This window comes from Botrytis deweyae, assembly GCF_014898535.1.
Source record: "Botrytis deweyae strain B1 chromosome Unknown BDEW_001, whole genome shotgun sequence".
Lineage (NCBI taxonomy): Eukaryota > Fungi > Ascomycota > Leotiomycetes > Helotiales > Sclerotiniaceae > Botrytis > Botrytis deweyae.
The window spans coordinates 631423-653266 of NW_024066208.1; the positions used below are offsets into that span (position 1 = coordinate 631423).

Below are 21844 nucleotides of genomic sequence, written 5' to 3' on the forward strand. Positions count from 1 at the left end.
TTTCAGAATAAGACAAATGCAATAGATACACTGCGAGAACTTGAGCCAAATCTCCGTGAAGCTTCTCCTTCTAACATAATTTTAGACAATCAAGCCCCCTTTAACGGTGGATCTGGTTTATAGGGGGGTTTTCTTTAGCATAGAAGCTTGGCAGAATATGTGCTTCTCCTCCTGTACCTCCTTTTGTCTCTACCAGCCCGGAGGTATGAACATTCAAGCATGCGTAAACATGAGTGATATGAGCCCAGAATCAAATAAGCTGGCGGTTATTGATACTGGCTTGGAATTGTGGCCCCCTTCCTTCTCATTGCCTCCATACATAAAATACGAGTAGGTCGTAGCCTCCTCTTGAAACGCATCTTGTACTTTGGAATAGTGATGTACCCAGCTCCATCTCTGTGAGTTAGGATCTAGGATATGCCAAAATCTAGAACCAATTCTGTCTGAAATGCTTTGAGCTCCAAAAGATACATTGCACTGATTAGTCAAGATTTTGACATGAGACAAGGCGAGGCTCACATAGATCATTTCATTGATCTCAACATCTTAAAGAACCTGAAGACCCAACATGAGTGTCTGTGTACATCCCACATACACTCGAAAATGGTGAATGAAAAAGATAAAATCTGAATTCATCCTCGTGCTGACAATATCCATACATTGAGGTGGAACGAGAATAGAGATATCAAGGTATTCAACCAATTATGTTGGCTGGATCATGTATAATTAGTGAGAATAACAAAAGCAAACTGAATACTTCTTTCAAATTCACTCAAAACAGAAACAACTCTACCATCCCAACAATCTACAATATTCACTCTTCACTTTCTCTAAGAATACAATTGTTTCTACATATAATATTCACATAGCAACCACCGTACCAATGGCGGGGTAAAGGGTGATGACTGATTCTACCGAAGAAAAAGATCTTCTATCAAGTTCAACATTGATACAAAAGAATCCAAAATATTCATCTTTTTCAAATTGTTCCTTCCTCAGAATAACTTCTTCCACCCTCACAACACCAACACTTCGACCTCTTTTCAACTCTTTCTCAACAACAATTCAATCTTTTCCTGATATTGGATTTCAAATTTCTTTCGTCAGCAGCAACCTCTTTCACACGATTGAGAATATCCTCGAAGTTTCCAAAGTAAATTTATCCTTCAGTAAGCGCATCGATTACTTTCCAGCTCTTTATATGCTATCTCTTTCCTGTGTCCTTTGCCTATCCTCATTCTTTACTCATGTAAATTGAAGCACTTCTCATAAAAGCACTTCTCTTCCTGCAGAATACACTTCCTCCACTCTCTCTACCCTCGCGCTTGCGCAGATAGATCACTCTCCTGCATTGCACTTAGCTCAATCACTCTTCACTTTTGCACGTAGAGCCTCGTCTCGTCGTTCAGTGCACTCTTTCTGGACTATCTTCTTCCCAATAATTCTGGCATATCATCATTTCGAATTCTTCCTGCGCTTGTGCATTCAATCTCCAATACCCTTCGTTGCATATCTGCATTTCTTCATTGAGATCTGCTACCCTGCTCCTCTGGCATAGCAAATTTGCACAAACACTTTCAATTTTCATCCTTGACTCAATTTTGTACGAGCGCACTTGACATTTTCCTGTCAGTGACATCACTCTTCGCACTTTCCCAACTCAAGATTATCTGGTTCACATCAGTGAACAGTCTTCTAGAGGTCTCGTTTATTATTTGCATCAGTTCCAAGAAATAGGCATTCACCTGAATTAATTGATTGAAGATCTCAAGTATTCATACTAATTCATTTGAACAATTAGCGAAAATCGAAATCCGAACGCAGACGAGAACACACAATGCAGAGTATACGAGAGATGGAACAAAACGGAGGAGAAAGCATGTCGGATCGTCCGAATTTACCTCTTTACAGAGGCTTGGATGTCCTCAGTGCCGCTGCTGCTTCCCAGGAAGAAGATCGAGCTTCTATAATTCACCTCAAAAAAGTCGAAGATGAACAGCAAAGATCTGCGACTCTTTTGGAACGCCTAGAGCAGAGCTCGGGCCGTGATGCTGAGAGCACTAGTGGTAGTAAGTCCAAAGACGCTCTCGCGGCCGGTATGAAAATTGCACACAAGACTCCCCTGCCGAGCGACCATAGAGACGGATCAGAAATGTCTCTCGATACAACACTCAGTCCCTTGCATTCTCCACATGTACCGCGGATTACCAAGGAGCAGCTCAACCAGACTTGTCCTTTCCAGCATAATCACTTGATCGGTAGATTCTGTTTTAATTGTCGATGTATGGAAATGCCATGGGGAGACAGACTTCCAGTGGCTCTCGATACGAACGGCAACAAAATCCAAGTTCCCCCACAAGGTGCATTGCTAGAGGGTGTAAGAGACTTGACCGAACCCTATGAGATTGCCCAGCTTGCTTTGCTTGTCGAATTTCGCATCATAGAACAAGAGCTTGCTACAGTTCCTGGCCTTGTCGCAACTTTCAAATTTTTTCCACATTTGCATGATGTTGCTCATAGAATTGCAAATATGGTCAAAGAACTTCGAACATTGGCCGATGAAAGCGAGAGTGAACGAGTACCACAATGGTTCGATACACTCCATGAGTTATTGAGAAATCCCAATTTAACCCACGACCAATACTTCGCACAGATAACTGGAGACTGGAACTTCCAAGCAAAGAATTCAGCACCACTCATCCGAGAAGCTCGAACCTCATCACGAGTATTCACCGGTATTCCAGTAATGCTCACCAGAGAAGATGCGATCAACTATGATAACAATCGCGACGGGCGTAGCGAAGCTGAGGCTCGTGAACTTATGGATTATCTCAATAGGAACGAGAGCAGAGGTCCAGGATATGTTCAATTCACGTTCGACTTCGTAAGTTGGTTAAGGGAAGGAGCGCATAGCACTGGTAAATGCGCGCCACAATGGAGTCCTCGTTATGCTCAAGAATACTACATGCATGTGTATCCCGCTCCTGCAATGACTCCCAGAACCAAAAACAATGGCGCACGATCGCGTAGTCGATTGGATTTCTCGAGTCGTCGTAACCCGACGCCCAAAACACCACGTTGTAGCGAAGAAGCCTCTGAAGTTGAGCTTTACGATAGCAATGATGACGAAGAAGAGCTTGAAGGAGCTTACTTCCGTAAGCTTCCAGAAGTCAAGAAGAATACGCCAGGTCGTGCCAATGTTACGTGGCGATTTGTCGAAGGAACAGACATCACAAATGCACAGCTCGGCAACCCTGATCCTAGCAAGTTCTACTTGACTCGTCAAAATGTCAATGATCCCGAAGAGGTTGATCTCCGCCAATATGCACAAATTGCCGGATTTGATTGGAATAATCCTGCCGATATCAAGAAGCTCAATAAGGCTAGGGCTCAGAATCGTAAGCGTACCCATGGTAATATCGCCGAAACACGAATTCCATGGACACAGTTAGAGAAAGATAAGCTCCAAGAGGAGGTACAAGATGCGATTAGGGTAGGGGAAACCAGACATACGATTGACTGGGATGAGATTGCAGATCGTCTCAGACAGAGATTCGATGGTTTTGTGCAGAAGAAGGGATCCAAGTTGGCACCAGGAGTCGAGAGAGAACCAAAGAATGGCAAGAAAGACAGAAGTAAGTCAAAATTTCTCTGATGTTGTTGTATGATTAAAGAATCTAGACTCGGAAGTTCCGGGCAACCATTATGGATTCACTTTATTCTTGAAAGAAGATAGCTGATCACCTATTTTACAGCTCTCAAGACCAGTCGCAGCGACCGCGTAGGTTACAACCGCACAGGCTCTGCAACCGAAACACAAGCCTTAAAATACCCCGACATTCTCAAGTTAATTAACGATGCCACTGGACTTGGTGGAAAGGGAGGACGTGGCGTGCTTAGAGGTCCTCGTCGACTCTCGCAGGCTACTGATGACGAGAAGAAAGAATCAAACAGTCGACCAACAAAGCAAGCTACGGACAGCCCCCATCGCAGCTTTTCACAGGCTATCGATGACGAACAAGATGAGGATGGCGATCCAACAGCAAAGAAACAAAAGAGTGGTATGGCTTCTGGAATTATGTATAATGCGCAGACCAAACAACCCAATCCGCTGGCAAAGCGAGCTCTTAACATTCCCAGCCAAAGCTTCTTGCCCATGTTTGATGACGTATTCGATGATAGAAACGATCGTCCATGGAAGAAGCCAAAGACTATCCACCGTCGCTATTCAAGCAGCCCGCCCCCACGTATGCTGAAGAAGCACTACGATGATGACGAGGGTAACGGACCACCACCTTCGCCATCCCGACCATCTGCATTGAACGGTGCGTTTGGGTCAAGGCTTCCCAAGAGTAGTGCAAAGCAGTTTGACACCACTTTAAGCAGGAAATAGTCTGTTTCCAAATTCATACCAGTGGACCTTCTACTCCGTCTTGGTGTCGGACATGCTTTCTCGCGCTCCTTCTTCAAGCATAGGGGCACCAAACAATGTTCTCGATATTTTGTCTTGCGTTTCAATAATTTCCAGTTTCCAATTGAGATATTGAGAAATACAAGACTTCCACTGCAGACTTTCAATATGTACGACTACTTTACCTCGATGATATGAATTCAGCACAATTTTCTCAGCGATTCAGTTTACGAAAAACACGCGCGAACACTTCCGCCAGCTATTTCCGCCTAACGGGGGACACTTCTCATGAAAAATGATGACACCAAACCCACACATTCGGCACTCGGCAGCTCTACACGGCACAAAATTTCTTTTCTTTAAGGGCATAGCGATACGGTATGGTACATAGTGATATGGATATGGTAAGCATTACACAAACCGATAATTTCGATGGTGTACATACAGCTCTTATGATCTCTTTTGATGCAATAGGGTTGGGATATGTATGATACCAAGAGATTATAGAGCGCTTTTACGAACATGATGTAATTTTCTTTTGTTTATTTAGGTTTAGGTTTAGGTTTAGGTTGTGCTTTATCTTTTGATAGCGTAGGATAATCAAATCGATAAGAGAAATCTTTTGATCCAAATTTGTGATGTGCGTGATGTGAGATATGTTCGATGTGTTTTTACCTGTAACGTTCTAGAGAAGTGATGATGTATATACATTTTATAAACACCACCCCTTTTCGTCCGCTTATGCACCCCGCTTTTGTGTAACGTCAAGTACCTATTCAGTCCTTCCACTTTGCTGGAATTCCTTCCACGCAGTTACTTGTCACTTCCATCTTTTGTAATAAGAGGTGTGCGTTTCTATCAAATTGGGAAAATCCTATAGACCCCACTCTATATATCCACGAGGAAAGAACGATAATGATCGAGACCCGTAATAAAAAGTAGAGTGGTAAAGATATGTAATTACATTTCAATATGCAGGCTGAGAATTTGAGAAAAGTTTCCAGAGCATGGAATGTTATGTAGATGATTTATTACATATTTACTTGGGGTTACGAGATATTGCGACGGCAGCTGAAACTTGGAAGAGGCGGTTGTGGAAATAGCAGCGGGAGATAAAGTACCACCTGTTAGGAGAATTTGGGGTTAAAAGTATCGGATTCTAGAGGGGAGAGAAATTGTTAGTGGAGATTGGGAGGCTGGATGGGAGGTGTGAGGTGTGAGGGATGTTGAATTTCATCGCAAGAATATAAGATTGAGGGAAGAGGACTTGGGAAAGAGGGGGAGGAAGTATGGTATACATACCGTGATTACTCATTGGGGAGATATATGCATGCAATTCTCATACTACCCCTAAATGGATGATAGCGAGATCGATAATTTGCAGTTCGTTCACGGTGAGTTGTAATAGGGGGATTTGGAAATTTGTATTATATTTTCAGAATCTATATACAAGAATGTAATGATTATGCGTGAGGTGGGCTCTGCGCGGTAAAGTCTATTCCTATTCCTATTCCTATTCCCATTCCTATTCCCATTCCTATTCCCATTCCTATTTCTCTTTCTCTTTCTTCTTGGAGTTTATGTGAGTTTATGCTTCCATCTCTTCCTTCACATATATACTCACATCTAAACATACAAACACCATCATAATCTCCTAATAATCATCCTCTTCCTCATCTTCCTCGTCGTCGTAATAACAGACATCATCATCGTCATCATCGTCATTATCGTCATCGCCAGCAGTACTAGAAGATGCGGCGGCGGCGGAAGTAGTGGTTGTGGAGATGGGGATGGAGGAGTTGGTGAATATTAAGGTTGGGACTGCGGAGGAGAGGGGTTGGGAAGTAATTGTGGAGATAGATATGGAGGAGTTGGTGTAGACTATGGTTGGGGCTGCGGAGGAGAGGGTTTGGGAAGTTATTATGGTTGTGTTGGTTGGAGAGAGGGTGGGGGTTAAGGTTGTGGTTGTGGTTGGTGTGGAGAGGATTTCGGAAGTACTGGTGGTTATATTGGTTGTATTGGTTGAGGAGATGGTGGGGATTAGGGTTGTGGTTGGTGCGGAGGTTTGGGAAGTAATTATGGTTGTATTGAGGATGGGGATTAAAGTTGTGGATACCGCGGAGGGGATTTCGGAAGTACTGACGGTCGCGTCGGTCGAGGAAATGATGACGACGGAACTACTGGCAGCGGCTGAAGGAATCTCTGAAGTACTGGTGGTTGCCGCGACTGAAGGGATTTCTGAAGTACTCGTACTGGTGGTTGTTTGTGTTGAAGGAATGGTGACGACTGAAGTACTGGCAGATGGAGTTACAGTCGAAGTATAAACGACTTCAATCGTAGACGTAATTGTCTCGTAAGAAATGTCTGTTTGTAACGCAGTGCTCGTGACAACACAAGGATTGGATGTATATTGCACAATGTTGAAAACGCTTGAAGCAGCTGGTGCTTGAGTAACTGGTCCATTTTTCAAGAAACATTCATTGATGGCACCAATAGTGGTGAACACAATTCCGTTACATGAACTGGCAGATGTTTTCAGATTGTTGAGAGCATTGCAGAAGGATACACAGATTGAAGTGGCCGCAGCCCCAACAGGTTCGACATAGGCACGAATAACGCTTCCACCAACGAGTGATGCGCCGCATTGCTGAGAATAATAATTGCCTCCGGTCAAGGACCAAACTGCGCCGGCCGAGCAAGTGCCTTTTGGGATTACACTATCTACATTACAGGTCGTCGCTGTAGTGATAACCGGATAGGCAGTGGTAATGGTGTTTGTGAATGTACTGAGGGTGGTCGATGTGACAGCAAATTCCGAAGGACTGACAGCTTGTCGTGGGGCGACGACAAGAGCTTGACTCAAGCCGGTTAAGGCAGAAAGAACGATTAAAACTCTCATATTGAATGGCTAAGAACAGTTTAAGGAAAGACAGATATAAACAAAGATAAATGAGTGGTTGAATTCAGAGAGAGAAATGGATATGAGATATCTAAAGAGAGATGATCTACATCTTTGTATAAAAATGATTGTGGGGAACCAAGTTCAGCTCTATAGTCCCAAGGGAAACAATAAGATTTGCGCTAAGTAAAGATAGTGCGATACTACTAGTATGCGAGCACGTTCTGGTCCCTTGGAGAGCAGGGTAAGATTGTTTGCGGGGCGAGCCGTGTTTTCTTGCCACGAGGTAAGCATAGCATTTGTATGTTTGTACACACCACATAAAGTCTCCTGCGATATCGTGAGTTATTTGTTGTTCTGGCCAGGATAACACTCGAGAGGATACCTTCTCTGGACATCAATTCGTTGCGTTTTCGATTCTTTCACTGCCTCCTAGAAGTTACTAGAGCATGTAGGGAACATATGGCGGACCCAACAGACAACGCGACCCCTGACTAGTTACCTGTATCCCGCTTTGAAGCTCTTCTCTATTTTCTTAGCCTCCAAACAACGGATGAACAATCCCATTTGAAGCGCCGACATAATCGCTTACAATGTCAAAACCTTCATTATTTCCCAATCCGTCGCTAGCTTCTATCCATTCTCAATGATCCGAAGAAAGAATACCATAGGAGAAGTGGGTTAATTCGTGAATGTTCACCGGAATGGGATATCTGTGGATCTGGGGCTGATTGTGGCTTGCTCATTCATTGCTCCTTAGTCCGTTTTGGTGGGAGTAGGAGAAATTTTTAAAATTGCAATACTTTTGTCCCGCGTCTAGATTTTTCGTTTGTTTTCCCCTGAATCTCCTCTCCACGATTCGTTGGGTGATCAAAGCGCTGGGATCGCCGTGATTCGTCGATCTTTGTATCTTGAGGCTTTGATTGGCTTGTTGTAAGAGGTGATACTCCCACATTTAATGATCATGTGACTACATCCCCTCGATGTAAATGTATGGGTCGTGTTGAAAATTTTATTTTTAAGCTTAATGAAGGAAGAAAGCTCCGAATGGAAATAAAGATAACTGAGTAAAGACGCTAGTTTGTCAAGGAACGAGCTTCAGGCAGGAGAATCTGAAGATGTCACGTTTCGGCTGAGATTCGGAACGAGGTGCATGGGCTTTCATTCTAGCTCACTTCAATCCGGACAATGAATGAACTTTGTCTTTTGATTTCGAGACCGACTGGACCACGTTTTCGTTTCCGAGTGCAAACTACTAAATTAATCCTTCGCGATGAATACTAGTGATTCAGCTGCTCAAATGCTGCGTCATAAATATGCAAGTTCTAACGAGAAAATTCAACCATATACCAATAAAGAACCCAATCGCGCTCAACTACCATTATCTAAACCCATCTTTGTACATATCTGCACCCTCTTATCGTCAGACCAATCTCGCCATACCGAATTGAGTCCTTCAAAGTAGCAAAACCCCATAGACCCTAAGAATTAAGCCTTGAATGGTGCAACGGAAGCTCTTGTGTTAAACTTGCTTAAGATCCTTAGTGTGGCAGTCCCATTATTGAAGATGTCCAGGAGTATATTTAGAAGAGAAAGAGTAGTGAAAGTTTCAATACAAACGTCAATGGCCATCGAATGAGAAACTTTATGTATCGTACTGATTTGAAATACTCATTGACTCTTCTCCGAGTTCCTACGTGTCATAGGATGGACATTACCCGAGGGTTTCTTGCCATCAGCTTGGCCTGATTTTCTTCGCTTCATGAGAGGCTCATTATCCGAAGAGTCATCAGAACCATCCACCTGCATCTTATCGGTTCGTGTGGAAGAAGATTCAACACCTGAATGCTCTCCCTTATCCACCATTTGCATTTCAGTATCGGGCGCGGCGCAAGCAGTCGTGCCGGCCCTGATGTTTGAAGGAGGATCTTGATGGGCACCGTGGATTATCTTAAGCACCTCGTCTACAGACTTGCGTTTGCTGGGGTGTTCTATGCTGTTTCGAAGTAATAAGTCAATATCACCAAACTTGGCAGCCTGGTTCATACAGCCAGATGCATTCCGATCGGAACCGGTTCGATCTTTTCTCATCTCGCAGCATCTTTTGGTTTTATAATCTATTCGTTGAGTCCCGGCGTTCCATTTACTTGGTATGGCAAGTGCGGAGCCTTGTTTTTGTGTGACTTTTTCCAGGTCGACGTTGATGTTGTGAGCAACTTGCTCCCATGGCATATTATGCTTTGTGTACTGAAGGTCAATGTTAGCAAATTTGTGCAACATAGCAATGCTACATACTACTTAGTATGAGTGAGAACACTCACTCCGTTTATGAGACCCTTGATTACTTGATGTCTCAAGAGATCCTTCTCAACTTGCGACCAAGCTAATCGAGGCGCGGTCTTTGGCCCATTGGTTCGCAGGATGATTTGATTCCTTCCTCTGTTCAAGGCATGGATAGCTTGCTTATCACTCCAATCAAAACCAGCGATATTTGGATACTCTCTGACGTTTATGACGCCTGGGTCCTTGCGAAGCTGACGAACCATGAAAAACTTTGACGTGTCCGGTGTAGCCAAACAAGCAGGCCTCAAGTCCTGTCCTGGGACAAACTGCCAAGGAGACATTTGGCGTTTGGTTTTGGAACTCCCAACTTCATCCTCGTATTCATCATCATTATCGTCGTCTACATCGTCTCCATCGGCTCCATCGCGACTAAGGAACAAAAGCTTTTTACCTTTAGGTATGTTCTCAATGTTATCGTAACCAAGGTCATCATCTTCCTGCTCCGGATCGTCATCTGCAATGGGTAAGGTAACTAGTTCATTGCCTCTCGAATCATTTTTAGATGCTGCTGGCACTACTTTAGGTCTGCGATATCGTGCTTTGAATCTGGCTAATGTCCAATCAGGATTCAATAGAGCTTCGTGCAATATGTTCCACCATCTTACTAAGCCTCTATCTAGAGAGTCGGGTGACGCCATGGCTGCAAAAGAGATATCTGCAATAGCATGGGCAGCAGCCTTTATTCGTCCTTTTTCTATCGTAGGATTAATTTCGACAGCCTCCTTCCACTTGTTTTCCAAAACTGCCCATGTGGCCATGGCGACCAAACTCATCTCATGAGCACTATCGACTTGAACGGCTTGTAAGATTGTGCCTTTTCGCCCCACGGAAACTGGCATTTTATTATATCGGGAAATTGGCATAAAACTGCCCCAGGGCATCTTCATTCCTTTGCAGATAGTGCAATACTGTCCAATCGCGTGGCTTGTTATGTCTCCAGAGATGCATGGTGGGCCAACTTCTGGATATTGCGTCGTGAGCTGTCTCGGCTGATTTCCTGCCTGTATTTATTGGTCAGCATCTATTAGTGAGAATATGAGGATATGGTGATAGGGTAAGTGGAAATGCTGTTGTAAATCATTCCTATCATAGAAAAGACCAATTTCTGAACTCAATGATAGCTTGGGGGAGAGCCCTTCAGTTGGAAGCAGTGATTGTGGCAATATCAGTCTCAACGCATCCGCTAACTAGGCTATGAATACGCCGAGATATATGGCTTTTCGAAAATTGAGGTAATAACCGAAACACCCAGTAGACATTGATTGTGTGGAAAGGGGCGGGCTATTTATGGTTCTAGTTGGAATGATGAGAGTGTTGTTGGCTGATAGTTCGACGATTGAGGATCCAGTACCAGTGCAGAGGTGATGCTGAGGTATGGCTGTGATAGCTCATGTCACGAGGAAATAAGGCACAGGGCGTGGCTAAATCCGAGGGCGGAAGCACCCCAATTGATGAGTCCGCTATAAATGGACATGCACATGGAAGACAGTAGAAATTTATAGACTCAAAGATCACACTGTATATGAATATGAAAGATAAACATACCATTCTGTTGTTTGGTTAGTTTCCTGAGAAACCATAAAGGTGTATCGATGTGACAAGGAAGCGACCAAAAGTGCAGCCGGGCACAATGAATCTTTCGCCAAGAAAAGAGGAAGAGAGTGGCAAGATAATATACTCTTTGCAGTCTTTTGCGGTTTTCTAGATCAAACAATCGCGGTTAATATGCTGAAAGAACCAAACAAAGTGTGCAACTTACGGAGGGGTGTATGTTTGTGGGATTGGAAGGAATCTTTGAAGCTGCTGAATGCAAATGAGTCGGACAAACAAGCTAGGAAAAGACCACAATTTCTTCTTTTAGAGTGCTGAATGATAGGACAGCAGGCTTTTTCAGGAGCGAGAGCGACAAAACAAGTTGTAGTGATCAATTAATAGAAGCAACCTGCGAGGTCTCATATGATTCCTGTATCTCGCTCCAAAAGTTGAGATTTTTTGGCAGCAAGAGGCAAAAGGTATAGAGTAAAACTGATAATCAAGATACAGAAAAGAAATAACAAAGGCTCCTGTGTATCTGAGGTGTGAATCAAGAAAGTGAAGATTGCCGTAACAGAAAGTGATTGTTGTTGTCCCAGAGACGAAGAATTCAGCATGTGAATATTTTTTGGTCGAATTTGGCGTTGGCGGAATGACAGAAATATCACCCAAGTTGCCAGTTTCTGTACAAGAAGCTCTCTCAAAAGATAGAATACATATGGTCCTTCATCGAAAGGCTTCACTATTGTCTTGTGAATATTAAGATCAATCTCAAACTTTGGTACAGCTCGGGTTTAGCCGAGGTTAGGGCCAAATCTCATTTTATTCAATTTGAATTGTTGAACTTCAAGCAGGTTTCTGCTTACTATTGAATAGAAGATTTTTGCATAGATTTTTAGATAGATAGCCTTGTCTACAAGGCGGAGATGGTTTAACAAGATGTTGATATCTAGTAGATAGTTGTTTTCATTTCTCCGTTGTGCTGTTTTTAGATTATTTTATAGGAAGATCTTACATCCATCAATCTGGTCATCTCTTTGACCGCAATCTACCAGCCATTTGTTTCTCATCCATCTATGGTATTCAATCTATCTCTCCATTTCCATCTTTATCTTCTTCATCATTGTTTATTGACCGAAATTCTTATGCCGTCTTCAGCTCCTAAAATTAGAAAGACTTTAAGATAGGTACATTGACGAAGCATGGATGTTCTTTCTTTCTTGATAAAATGCTTGGCAGAATATAATTGTTGAAAAGACTCCTCTGCAGACATGTTCAATATGCATGTAATGTTTGTTTATGCAAACAAAGTCTAACACAAGCTGCTATCTTGATGGGAAACTTGCAGGTGATCTTATGGTTTGTCATATTCTGTCAGTATCACTCTTTGTTCTCCATCTCTTTATAAGTCCTTGAACATTTGAGCTATCTGCATGGTGTTTAATACTAATCGGCGTCTTGATTCTTGAACAGGAACCAATTCAAACCACACACTCAACTGCCCCGGACCCGAAACCCCCTGACTAGTCGAACTCCTTCACACGATAGCTCCTTTATCCGAAGATATCTACATTCCACATAATAAATCCTCCATCTGTGAATCTTCACATTTTACACGACTATAACCTTCTATTAGACAGAAAAGAATGTACAAGGAGAGGGAGACCTTGATGAATGACGACTGAAATTCACAACACATGTTCAAGTAGGTCAGGCAAGAGGCGAGAGGAGAGGATTAGATCGGGAAACGGTAGGAGCGATGGAATCTGATACATACATGTATTTCCCTTGGGGATAGTTGCACATCGAGCGTCGCTAGATAAGGGGGAGAAGCAAACTGAAGCAGTAGCTCTATAATGATATACACTAGGAGGAATCTGGGAGGAAGCATACCCAACTTGAACATTATAACTGCAATAGACGGCTCTATCTGGAAGACCGAACCAATAAAAGTGTCTCATATCTCATAGCGACTAGGCAAGAAAGGGGGAAGCCAATTGAGCAAATACAAGCGAGACGGCAGGAAAAGGAAGGCACGATGTAGTTGAACATTATCTTCTGCCCTCGTAACGCAATTTGCGGATTTTGAAAGCTACAACCATATCAGACTCGGGAATGCAGGCAAATGAGATAGTTAGGGGGTAGGTGAGACTGAAAAGTCCGTTGCGAATTGAGAATGCAGGGAAAGTCTCTGCGGTGTTCAAGATTCTTGAGCAGGATGTGGATTTCATTCAAGAAAGTCTTACTGGTGACATGTCATCAGAAAAGATAGCTAAAAATTATGCTCTTAATAATTTACATATAATCGAGCAGAATACGTCTTGGAGAATAGGTACATTAGATCTAGAGAACTGCACTATTGAAGATAGAAGTATAAATTTGTATATTAATATGCCAAATCGAGATTATGCAGTGCCCAGTAGTGATGGTTTTCAAGTCCAAGGCGATTTCAAAATTGCTTATTGCTTCAGTGTGTCCTGCTGTATTATAGCGTCTCTCAGGCTTGATGAGGGGCATTTGACCCCGCACCTACCCTGTAGGCCCCGGGAAAATGAACTTACATTGCAAGAATTACTGAGTTGGCCAAACCTCAGAAAGACCCCAACAACCCTGGGAATGGCCTTAAGACTCCAGAGATACAAAGTTAGATGGTTTATGTCCATATAGAAATCAGTGTATTCCAGTGTTATATACGAGTTGTGGTTGTGGGTCAAGGTGTTCTTACGCAGGGGAAGTAAGCAGTGAGGAATTCGTGGACGTCGAATTGACTGTTACGCCTTTCTATATTGGGAATCTTCAATGAATAAAGATTCAGTTAGGCTGCGCTATGTGATCCGGTTCTACTTGATATGAATCTGTATGTCGAATTCAAGAACGCAACTTTATTCCAGCTCACCCCGACCATCTCCTCGTTAGGGCTTTCCTTCAGATCCCACTCTAGTTATAGACAGAATTGAATATATGGTCTCTCTGGATATTGATATGCCATTACTGAGGTCTCTAGTGTTATATGTCGCTTTGAATCTTCTATCTTGGTTCGACATCGTTCGAGGTGGTTCATAAGAGGACGTGCCTACTGAATATCACGGTGACTCTCAAATCAGCTTGATAGTTCGTGAATAGTGCAGAGCATCATTTAATAGCAGAAAGATATATGAAGGAACCAAAAGAACAATAGAATAGATCTGTATCCCACTATTCCTGCATCCAAATAGATCTATTCGAAAGTGCTTGCCGGTTTCAGCTCAAGACAGCTGCAAATCTCAACATCTAGATGTTTATAATTAATCGAGTGCTTCTGCTCCAGACAAAAAACAGCATGACAGTACATTGTATCCGTTTATCGAACAACTTCCCAATCATCATTGACCGCTGTTTCCATAGGAGTAATCACACAGATCGGAGAGCTTGTATTTCAGCCAGGAAAACAACGCGCTATTCATTTTTTATGGTCGCCTTTTCCGAGAACGTAGAATTCAAGCGCCCGAGACGAACTTGGTGCAGCTTCTTTTCTGAAAGATTGGTGAATATGGCGAATGTGTTGGGCAAGAGTACGAAAGTGGTGGGAGTTCTAGTCGAAGTAGATTCTGTAAGTAGAAAGAGCGATCTAGATGGGGTAGGTTAGCAGAGAAGACAAAGAGCTAGAGCAAACAGAGGCAATACTAGAGAGCGCAGAGAATACAAAATGAAGAATGCGGGCTAGTTTACTTACAGTTTCAACGAGAGAGGTACAGCGAGTAGTAGTATAAAGTTTCAAGTAGAAGAGGAGGCTCAAGGTGATAGTGCTAAGTAAGTGATAGATTTTCGATTTGAAGAGCCATCTAGACAGTAAGATTGTGGGGATGCGAGTAAAAGTTGTATAGGAAGAGGAGAGAAGTGACCTAGATAGTAGCTCTTGCAGAGAGTCATGGTTTATATTGAGTCGGAGTAAGAAGAAGCAAATTAGAGCCAGAGGAGAAAATGCTCTTCGCTAGATAAGAGAACGAGATGAGATTTTTCGGTTCATGCAAAAATAGTATTAGACGAAGTAAAATCATCAATGAAATATTCACAACTACAGTCAAGATAGAGATCAATTATTAGTGCGAAAGATATTTCTCAAGACAGAAGGCTAAGTATGATGTTTTGATTAGAGACTCGACAAGACAAGTCGTCGCTACAGCATTTTAAGCTAATATTGAAATTTGCAGACAAACTAAAGCGCTATGTTCCTGATTTACAATCATCAGAGCCTCGCGTGCAGAAATTGATCAAACATCGTGTTACTACCAACATATAGTCTTAAAAGAGCAAACGAAGTAACTCGCTGTGAGAAAGGAATTGCACAGCGTTACAAAAGCAGGCAGCCGACAGGATGAAGCAGCACACAAATTCGAGATATCAAAAGTAAGCAGCAAATCGATCACAGTGTTTCGAATGTTTTACACATCAAGCTGCTGGTTGCACATGCGGCAGAATTAAAAGCTAACATAGCATATTAGAAGCTTCGCAGTACGAACAACTACAACAGACAGTTTTTTATATATGGGCGCGTGGAATCAAAAGAACGTGGAGTGCTTAAGGATCACGTCTAGGTGCTGAAAGGTCGATAGGGAAATGGTAGTAGGAAATAGTTCCAGCAAAAGAACCATAATTTAGAGCCAACAGGTGTGTCTGATGCTTGATCTGCGACAGAAACTGTTGGGTAGTGTAGCCACGATTAGCAAACTTAGCTCTTGAAGGACCTTCTTATTACATTAGAGATTTGGATGCTAGACTGACATACTTAAGATTGTGTGATCTAGTGTCTAGGCTTCTAGCGAGAGGAAGGAGAATTGGGCTCGGGAAATTAGGGAAAATTAGCAGATGAGGAGAGCATACTGAGGGGGAGACGCAGGAGAGGTTAGAACATACTTTAGCTAGGATATACAAGATCAACAATCATTCAGAGAAAGTATGTTGCCAGAGGAGCATGAGGAGCAAGAGAGGACTCAGATACACAGAATGAGAGCAAATAGGAGAGGTAAGAAGCATAATGAGAGTCAAAGTAATGAATCAATTCAATGTAGAAGAGGAAGTTTAGCTTCTAACTGGCACAGCTCTGAGCTGAACATAAACCGCAGGGAGTATGGCCTGATTCACAGAGCTTCATAACCGTAGAGAAGCTTCTGATGAGCCACACTGATCTCTAGTCCTGGTTAAAAGTGTTGGAGTAGGATTAGATGCAATACAGCAGGCAAGCAAAAGAATACGCCAAAGCAAGACGTTCAAATAGGGCAAAACAGAGGCTTCTATATGACACCATACTTATATAAGAATACAACAGAACGCTAGATGCCCCCTCTTCGACCGCTTCTCAAAGCGGCAAAGCCTTGTACTGTATTATATGACTGATTAGCCTTACCAAGCAGCCTTGTATGATTGGTAAATGGAATGAATCACGCCACAAAATGTAAAAAAGTGGTAGAAATCTCTGCCGTAGTCTTGAAAATTTGTGATTAATACTTTTAAGTGTTTATTTTGCGTCGAATAATCGAACGTTCGCCGAATTTGTTCTTAATGAATTCTTTCCACCTCTATATTAACAGCATTTAACAACGATTTTCTATCAGACACATTTGTTTTGCTATAATACATAGTTTTTGACCTGAAGACTGCCCATTAAGATCACCTCTACCTCGTCACCATCTCTTGCGACTACAAATAATATAACTGTTGGCGTAATGGAGGGCACAAATCAAAAAAATGACGACTCGATGGCCCCAATATTGGGTCTAAACCCAGACGATCCACTCCCATCCATCGAAAGCAATGATGCAAGCTCCAAACAGGATATTCCAGCTCCAATTTTTCGTGCTAGAGAAAGAAGACCGCAAAGAGGTGGGTCAATCGGAAGTCAGCGTCTTCAAAGAGTCCCAAGTTCTTCCCAAGTTCCACCACACCTTCTGAGAGCAAGAAGAGGCACCAGTCCCGCGTATGCGGCAGCTCTCGCTCCTTACCTTGGCCCTATTAATCCTCGAGGACATCAAAGACTGTCTAACAATCCTGTACCTGCCATGTTGCCGAATCGAGTCCAGATACCAGAGTCTTACTTGCGAACAAACAACACTGAAAACACGCAGTCATTGTCTCGGGCTCGCAATGATAACGCACCAGGCGCTGATCACCCGAAAAGGGCACAATTGCAACCAAGACAGGATGTATCTTCTGGTCAAGTAGCTGATCAGGCTATGACAGACCGTGTTCAACCTCGTTCTGGAAACTTCCACTATTCAGGCCCCATAAGCTACAATCCACTCACCGAGGCACTGAATCCCCAAAACGCTCCATTCTACCCAACACCGATGTCCCCCAACCCAAGAAAACGTCGTCAAATGCAATCTAACGCTGCTCATCACTCCTCTGCTCAGCAATCTGCCCCCGCGAATCAATGGTCCTCTCAACGAGATTCATATATGGGAGGCATGGAACCATCAGTAGACTTGCAAGCATTGGGAAGCGTAGCTGTTGGATCAAGAAATGCTACCCAAGGCCCTTGGGGTGTTTTAATTCCTGTATGTATTAAGTTTACTCTTCAATTAACCATATGCTAACTTGTAGAAGCAGCCCGCGAGAAAGAGAGGACGTACAATAGGCTCGAAGAGCAAGAATACAGACGCTGGAACTATGCAACCCCCACCCCCGCGCTCAATTGCTTTTAGCCCTCCAGTTAGAAGTCCTGTTCCGCCATTTGCCGTAAGTATCGGTTGGTCAATTCTCTTACCTCTCAATATCTAACTTCTTTCTCTTTAGATCCCGGTCGCTCTCAATGAACAAATCGCTACAACACGCTCAAATCTTGAAGCCACGTTCAGCCTAGTCAAGAACGCGGCTGCGATGCTTGACCCCTTCACCAAGATAGTTCCAGCTACCGTCAAGCTAGTAGCGGATAACAATCAAGTATGGGAGTACAAATACGCGGGGACTAGACGAAACTGGAAGAAAGGCCAAGGGGGAAAGGTCACTGTCGCAAAGCTCAACGAATGGGCAAACGCTATCTTACGTCGCAGACTCCCTGGAAGTTTTCCTCCTGCTGCGAAGAAAAGAGTCTATTCTGCTCCTCCTCCACCTAAGCCAAAGAATGATAAGTGGACAGAGTGGGAAAGAGCATTCCTAGAGGCACATATTCTGGATGCAGTGAAGGCAAAGAAGGCCAATCTAGATGAAGAAGATTGGCAGCTTATCGCAGACGCTCAGAATGAGGAGTTTTCTGGCCATAAGAGACTTCCTGGATTGCCTATGGCACTATTAACCTCGCGTAGTCTCACCATTGATGATGTTCCGGTCATTAGAGGTGGAGGCTATACTAAGACCGAGGGACATTTTCCAGAGCGCTCAAGCTCCGAGATTCAGAACATTCTTTACCATTGGCCTGATATTCATGAGGAAATTAAGCAGTTAATTAGGAGATACCGTGGAAAGATTCCGATTTATGTCGATTGTGACACCGATATCAGTGACTCGGAGCGTACGTCGGATGATGAGAATGGAGATAAGGAAGCAGATGCAGCTGAGATTGGTGCTTCAAAGCCTATTTCTGAGGGTTGATAGCCATTTTTATCAATAATTTTAGCATTCTCGGGGGTCATTTATGATTTTTAGAGGATTAGAATGGAGAATATGCACATTAGTACTAAAAAATAACATGCGATGCTTAAGAAAACTATCAAATGATCGTTAAGATGTCTCGTAGCTTCTCTTTAGTATCGATATAACCCTAAATATTCACACTTTAAGGTGGGAAAAACAACTAATATAGACTAAATACTGATTTTATTGTTGACTTACTGATGTAATTAATTAGCTAGAATGAGAGATTTCAATGAAGATACAGATGTAAAGCACTTATAGAATAGTTCTATTCTTCATTAGACACTCTCCGAAACTACAATTATCTATAAAGTACATTAAGGTGAATCATTTTTTCCGGTACTTTTCCGGAACTAGTCCTGTCTTTTCCGGGGTTTTCCTGTTCTTTCTCTCCGAGAAGAGTTATTCGTAATTCCTAATTAGAGGATGAACATCATTGTATATACTCCAGTTGTATAATGACATTGATCTCGTCTTATAAAAAATCAAAATTCACATTCATTTCGAGATGTTTTGATCGTTACTCATCTTATTTCTAAAGCTGAGAACCAATATTAATCAGATCAGACTCTAAAACAATAGCTATTGTCTTAATGAAATTAGTCTATAGTATTTAATTCTTATAATCGCTTTAGATTTACAATCTCTTCCTTTACTTTAAGCTAAAATTAATCTATTCTTCTTTGTTTATTATATATACTTAAATTGTACAATTAGATTACTCTCATCTAACTATAACTAAGATATTGTATTAAGATCGATATATAAAAATATTTTTATTAACTTCTTAGACTATAGTCTATGATTAAAAAAGTATCATTTAATATATATTTTATTCTTTAAGGTTTACTAGCTTATAGTATATAATTGTTATAAGTCTTACATATTATATATAGCTCAATTTCTCTTAAAGAAAATAATATAATATAGATATATAGTTGATAACATACATCTGAATTATAGTTCTCATCTATAAATAATAGTCGAAAATATAATTACATCTAAATTGATAATTCGATATAATATTGATATCTATTCTAGTACCTATTCTAGTACTCTAGACGTTAACTTATATTAAGATTAATATATTATAAATTACTAATAGTAATCATCTAGAAAATATTAGTTTATATTATTTGATTTCTATAATAATTTGATTTTAAATATAAGTATATTGTTAGAGAGTAAAGTTCAATTCAAATTATATACTTCATTTATTATACTTTAAATAGAGAATTAGAGTATTCTATTTTTAATATAATACTCTATAGAGTAGTATAGTATAAAGTATAGTATAGTATATCATATGAATAATTTTACTTAAAACGATTTCTTTTATTTAATATCTTATTATCTCATTTTAGAATCAGTCTGATATATTATCTAATGTTTTTAATTTGATTTTTTGATTTTTTGATTTTTTGATTTTTTGATTTTTTGATTTTTTGATTTTTTGATTTTTTCATTTTTTCATTTTTTCATTTTTTCATTTTTTCATTTTATTTTTTTTATTTTTTTAGATATATTTTTTTTATTTTACTACTTATTTAAATATTAATAGAATTATATATTCTAGTTAGATAACGATAATAATAAGAATTCTAACGCTAAATAAAGCTCTTACTAATACTCATTAAGCTAGCTTCCTTTATTAATTATAAGAATTATATTTTTTAAGATATATCTGAAATAACTATATTTAAATTAAAGTAGATAAATAACCTTATGTAAAGGAGCAACGCTCTTTAGATTATATAATACTAGCTAACTACTATGTTTAATTTTATAACTAGCTTTCAAAATATAACTTTTTTTAATCTAATTAATTTTATACTAAATCCTATATGAAAATAATTTAATTGTTTTCAATTCGATTAATACAATTCTAAATTAAAAAAAACTTTATATTATAATATAGATCTTAATTAATAGAATTGATAAATAAAATATAAATAATTTCGATTCAAAATTTATTGAATTGAAAGTAGTTGAATGAAAATTCAATTTTCGAAAGTTCAAAAGTCTAAAAACTATACAAAAATCATTATTTCATTCAATTATTTTTAATTCAATAAATTTTTGATCAATTTTATTCAAATTTTATTTATAAATTTCATCAATTAAGATCTATATTATAATACAAAGTTTTTTCAATTTGGAATTGTATTGATCGAATTGAATTTTCAATTTCAAAAGTTCAATTAAATGATATTGAAAAAGTGCTTTTTTCTTTGAAAGCTAGTTATGAAATTGAGTGTAGCTATATCAGTTCAGGAATCCGAAGGATTTCTTTTAGTCCTCACAGAATTCTATATTTCATTACTTGCCCTAGTTCCCCGCACACCTTGACACCTTAAGTCAGTAGACTACTGTAGTATACTTAGGGAGAGGGCTAGACTCAAATATAAAGATTGGTTCTTTCCGTGCACATCTAGCTCTTGGCACAGAGTACAATATTGACAATAATATTGACAATTAGGACCCAGGTTCATAGGTAATACGTCATCTATGCTCATCTTAAAGCAATAAAATTAGTACGAAGTTCTATTCATTCTACCCTAAAGAAAGGCATATAGCTAGCTGGACGAGAACCCGGAGAATACGAAAGAAGAAGAAAAACTGATTGTCTAGACTATTTAGAACATATATCATTTGATTTACCATATATTCGTCTCATTAATGTCTAGGATTAAATCATTCTCAATCATATCAACAATCCAGAAAATGTCATACAAGCAAATCATATGATTCTGTAATCCAATAATTGATTGAGTCAAGCTCAAAAGATCACATGAATATCATACAATTATACTCGGAGGTATACTCACATTCAAAAGCAGTTCATAGAGGTTTCACCCCACCCTATAATATGTAGCAAAATAGATATCCATAAAAATACCCAAAAAGCATACTCGGATCTATTCGGGTAAGTCTGACCGGGTGCTCATCCCTGGTATTAGTAGTAGTAAAAACTTTTCCGGGTACTCTGAGGTTTCTTCGTCTCTTTAGAGACTTGAACTGCAGATTCCTATGAAAGTCCGTAAAAGTGT

The 21844-nt window shown here is 40.6% G+C and overlaps 4 protein-coding genes across 4 annotated transcripts; 2 read left to right on the top strand and 2 right to left on the bottom strand.

The window, feature by feature from the left end:
• Nucleotides 1-1837: 1837 nt before the first annotated feature.
• Nucleotides 1838-4393, top strand: EAE98_000206 (uncharacterized protein; the record flags this gene model as incomplete). Its single annotated transcript, XM_038947824.1, has 2 exons — nt 1838-3635; nt 3756-4393. 2 exons carry the CDS (start codon nt 1838-1840, stop codon nt 4391-4393), a joined length of 2436 nt encoding a protein of 811 aa, XP_038815501.1.
• Nucleotides 4394-6065: 1672 nt separating this feature from the next.
• EAE98_000207 (uncharacterized protein) lies at nt 6066-7310 on the bottom strand (the record flags this gene model as incomplete). The annotated part of the gene is made up of 1 exon (XM_038947825.1): nt 6066-7310. The coding sequence occupies one exon, from the start codon at nt 7308-7310 to the stop codon at nt 6066-6068; it is 1245 nt and encodes a 414-aa protein (XP_038815502.1).
• A 1671-nt stretch (nt 7311-8981) lies between these two features.
• Nucleotides 8982-10663, bottom strand: EAE98_000208 (uncharacterized protein; the record flags this gene model as incomplete). The annotated part of the gene is made up of 2 exons (XM_038947826.1): nt 9632-10663; nt 8982-9557 (listed from the first exon to the last, which is right to left on the bottom strand). The coding sequence occupies exons 1-2, from the start codon at nt 10538-10540 to the stop codon at nt 8982-8984; spliced, it is 1485 nt and encodes a 494-aa protein (XP_038815503.1). The 5' UTR covers nt 10541-10663.
• A 6225-nt stretch (nt 10664-16888) lies between these two features.
• EAE98_000209 (uncharacterized protein) lies at nt 16889-18752 on the top strand (the record flags this gene model as incomplete). The annotated part of the gene is made up of 3 exons (XM_038947827.1): nt 16889-17719; nt 17766-17900; nt 17958-18752. 3 exons carry the CDS (start codon nt 16889-16891, stop codon nt 18750-18752), a joined length of 1761 nt encoding a protein of 586 aa, XP_038815504.1.
• Nucleotides 18753-21844: the final 3092 nt, after the last annotated feature.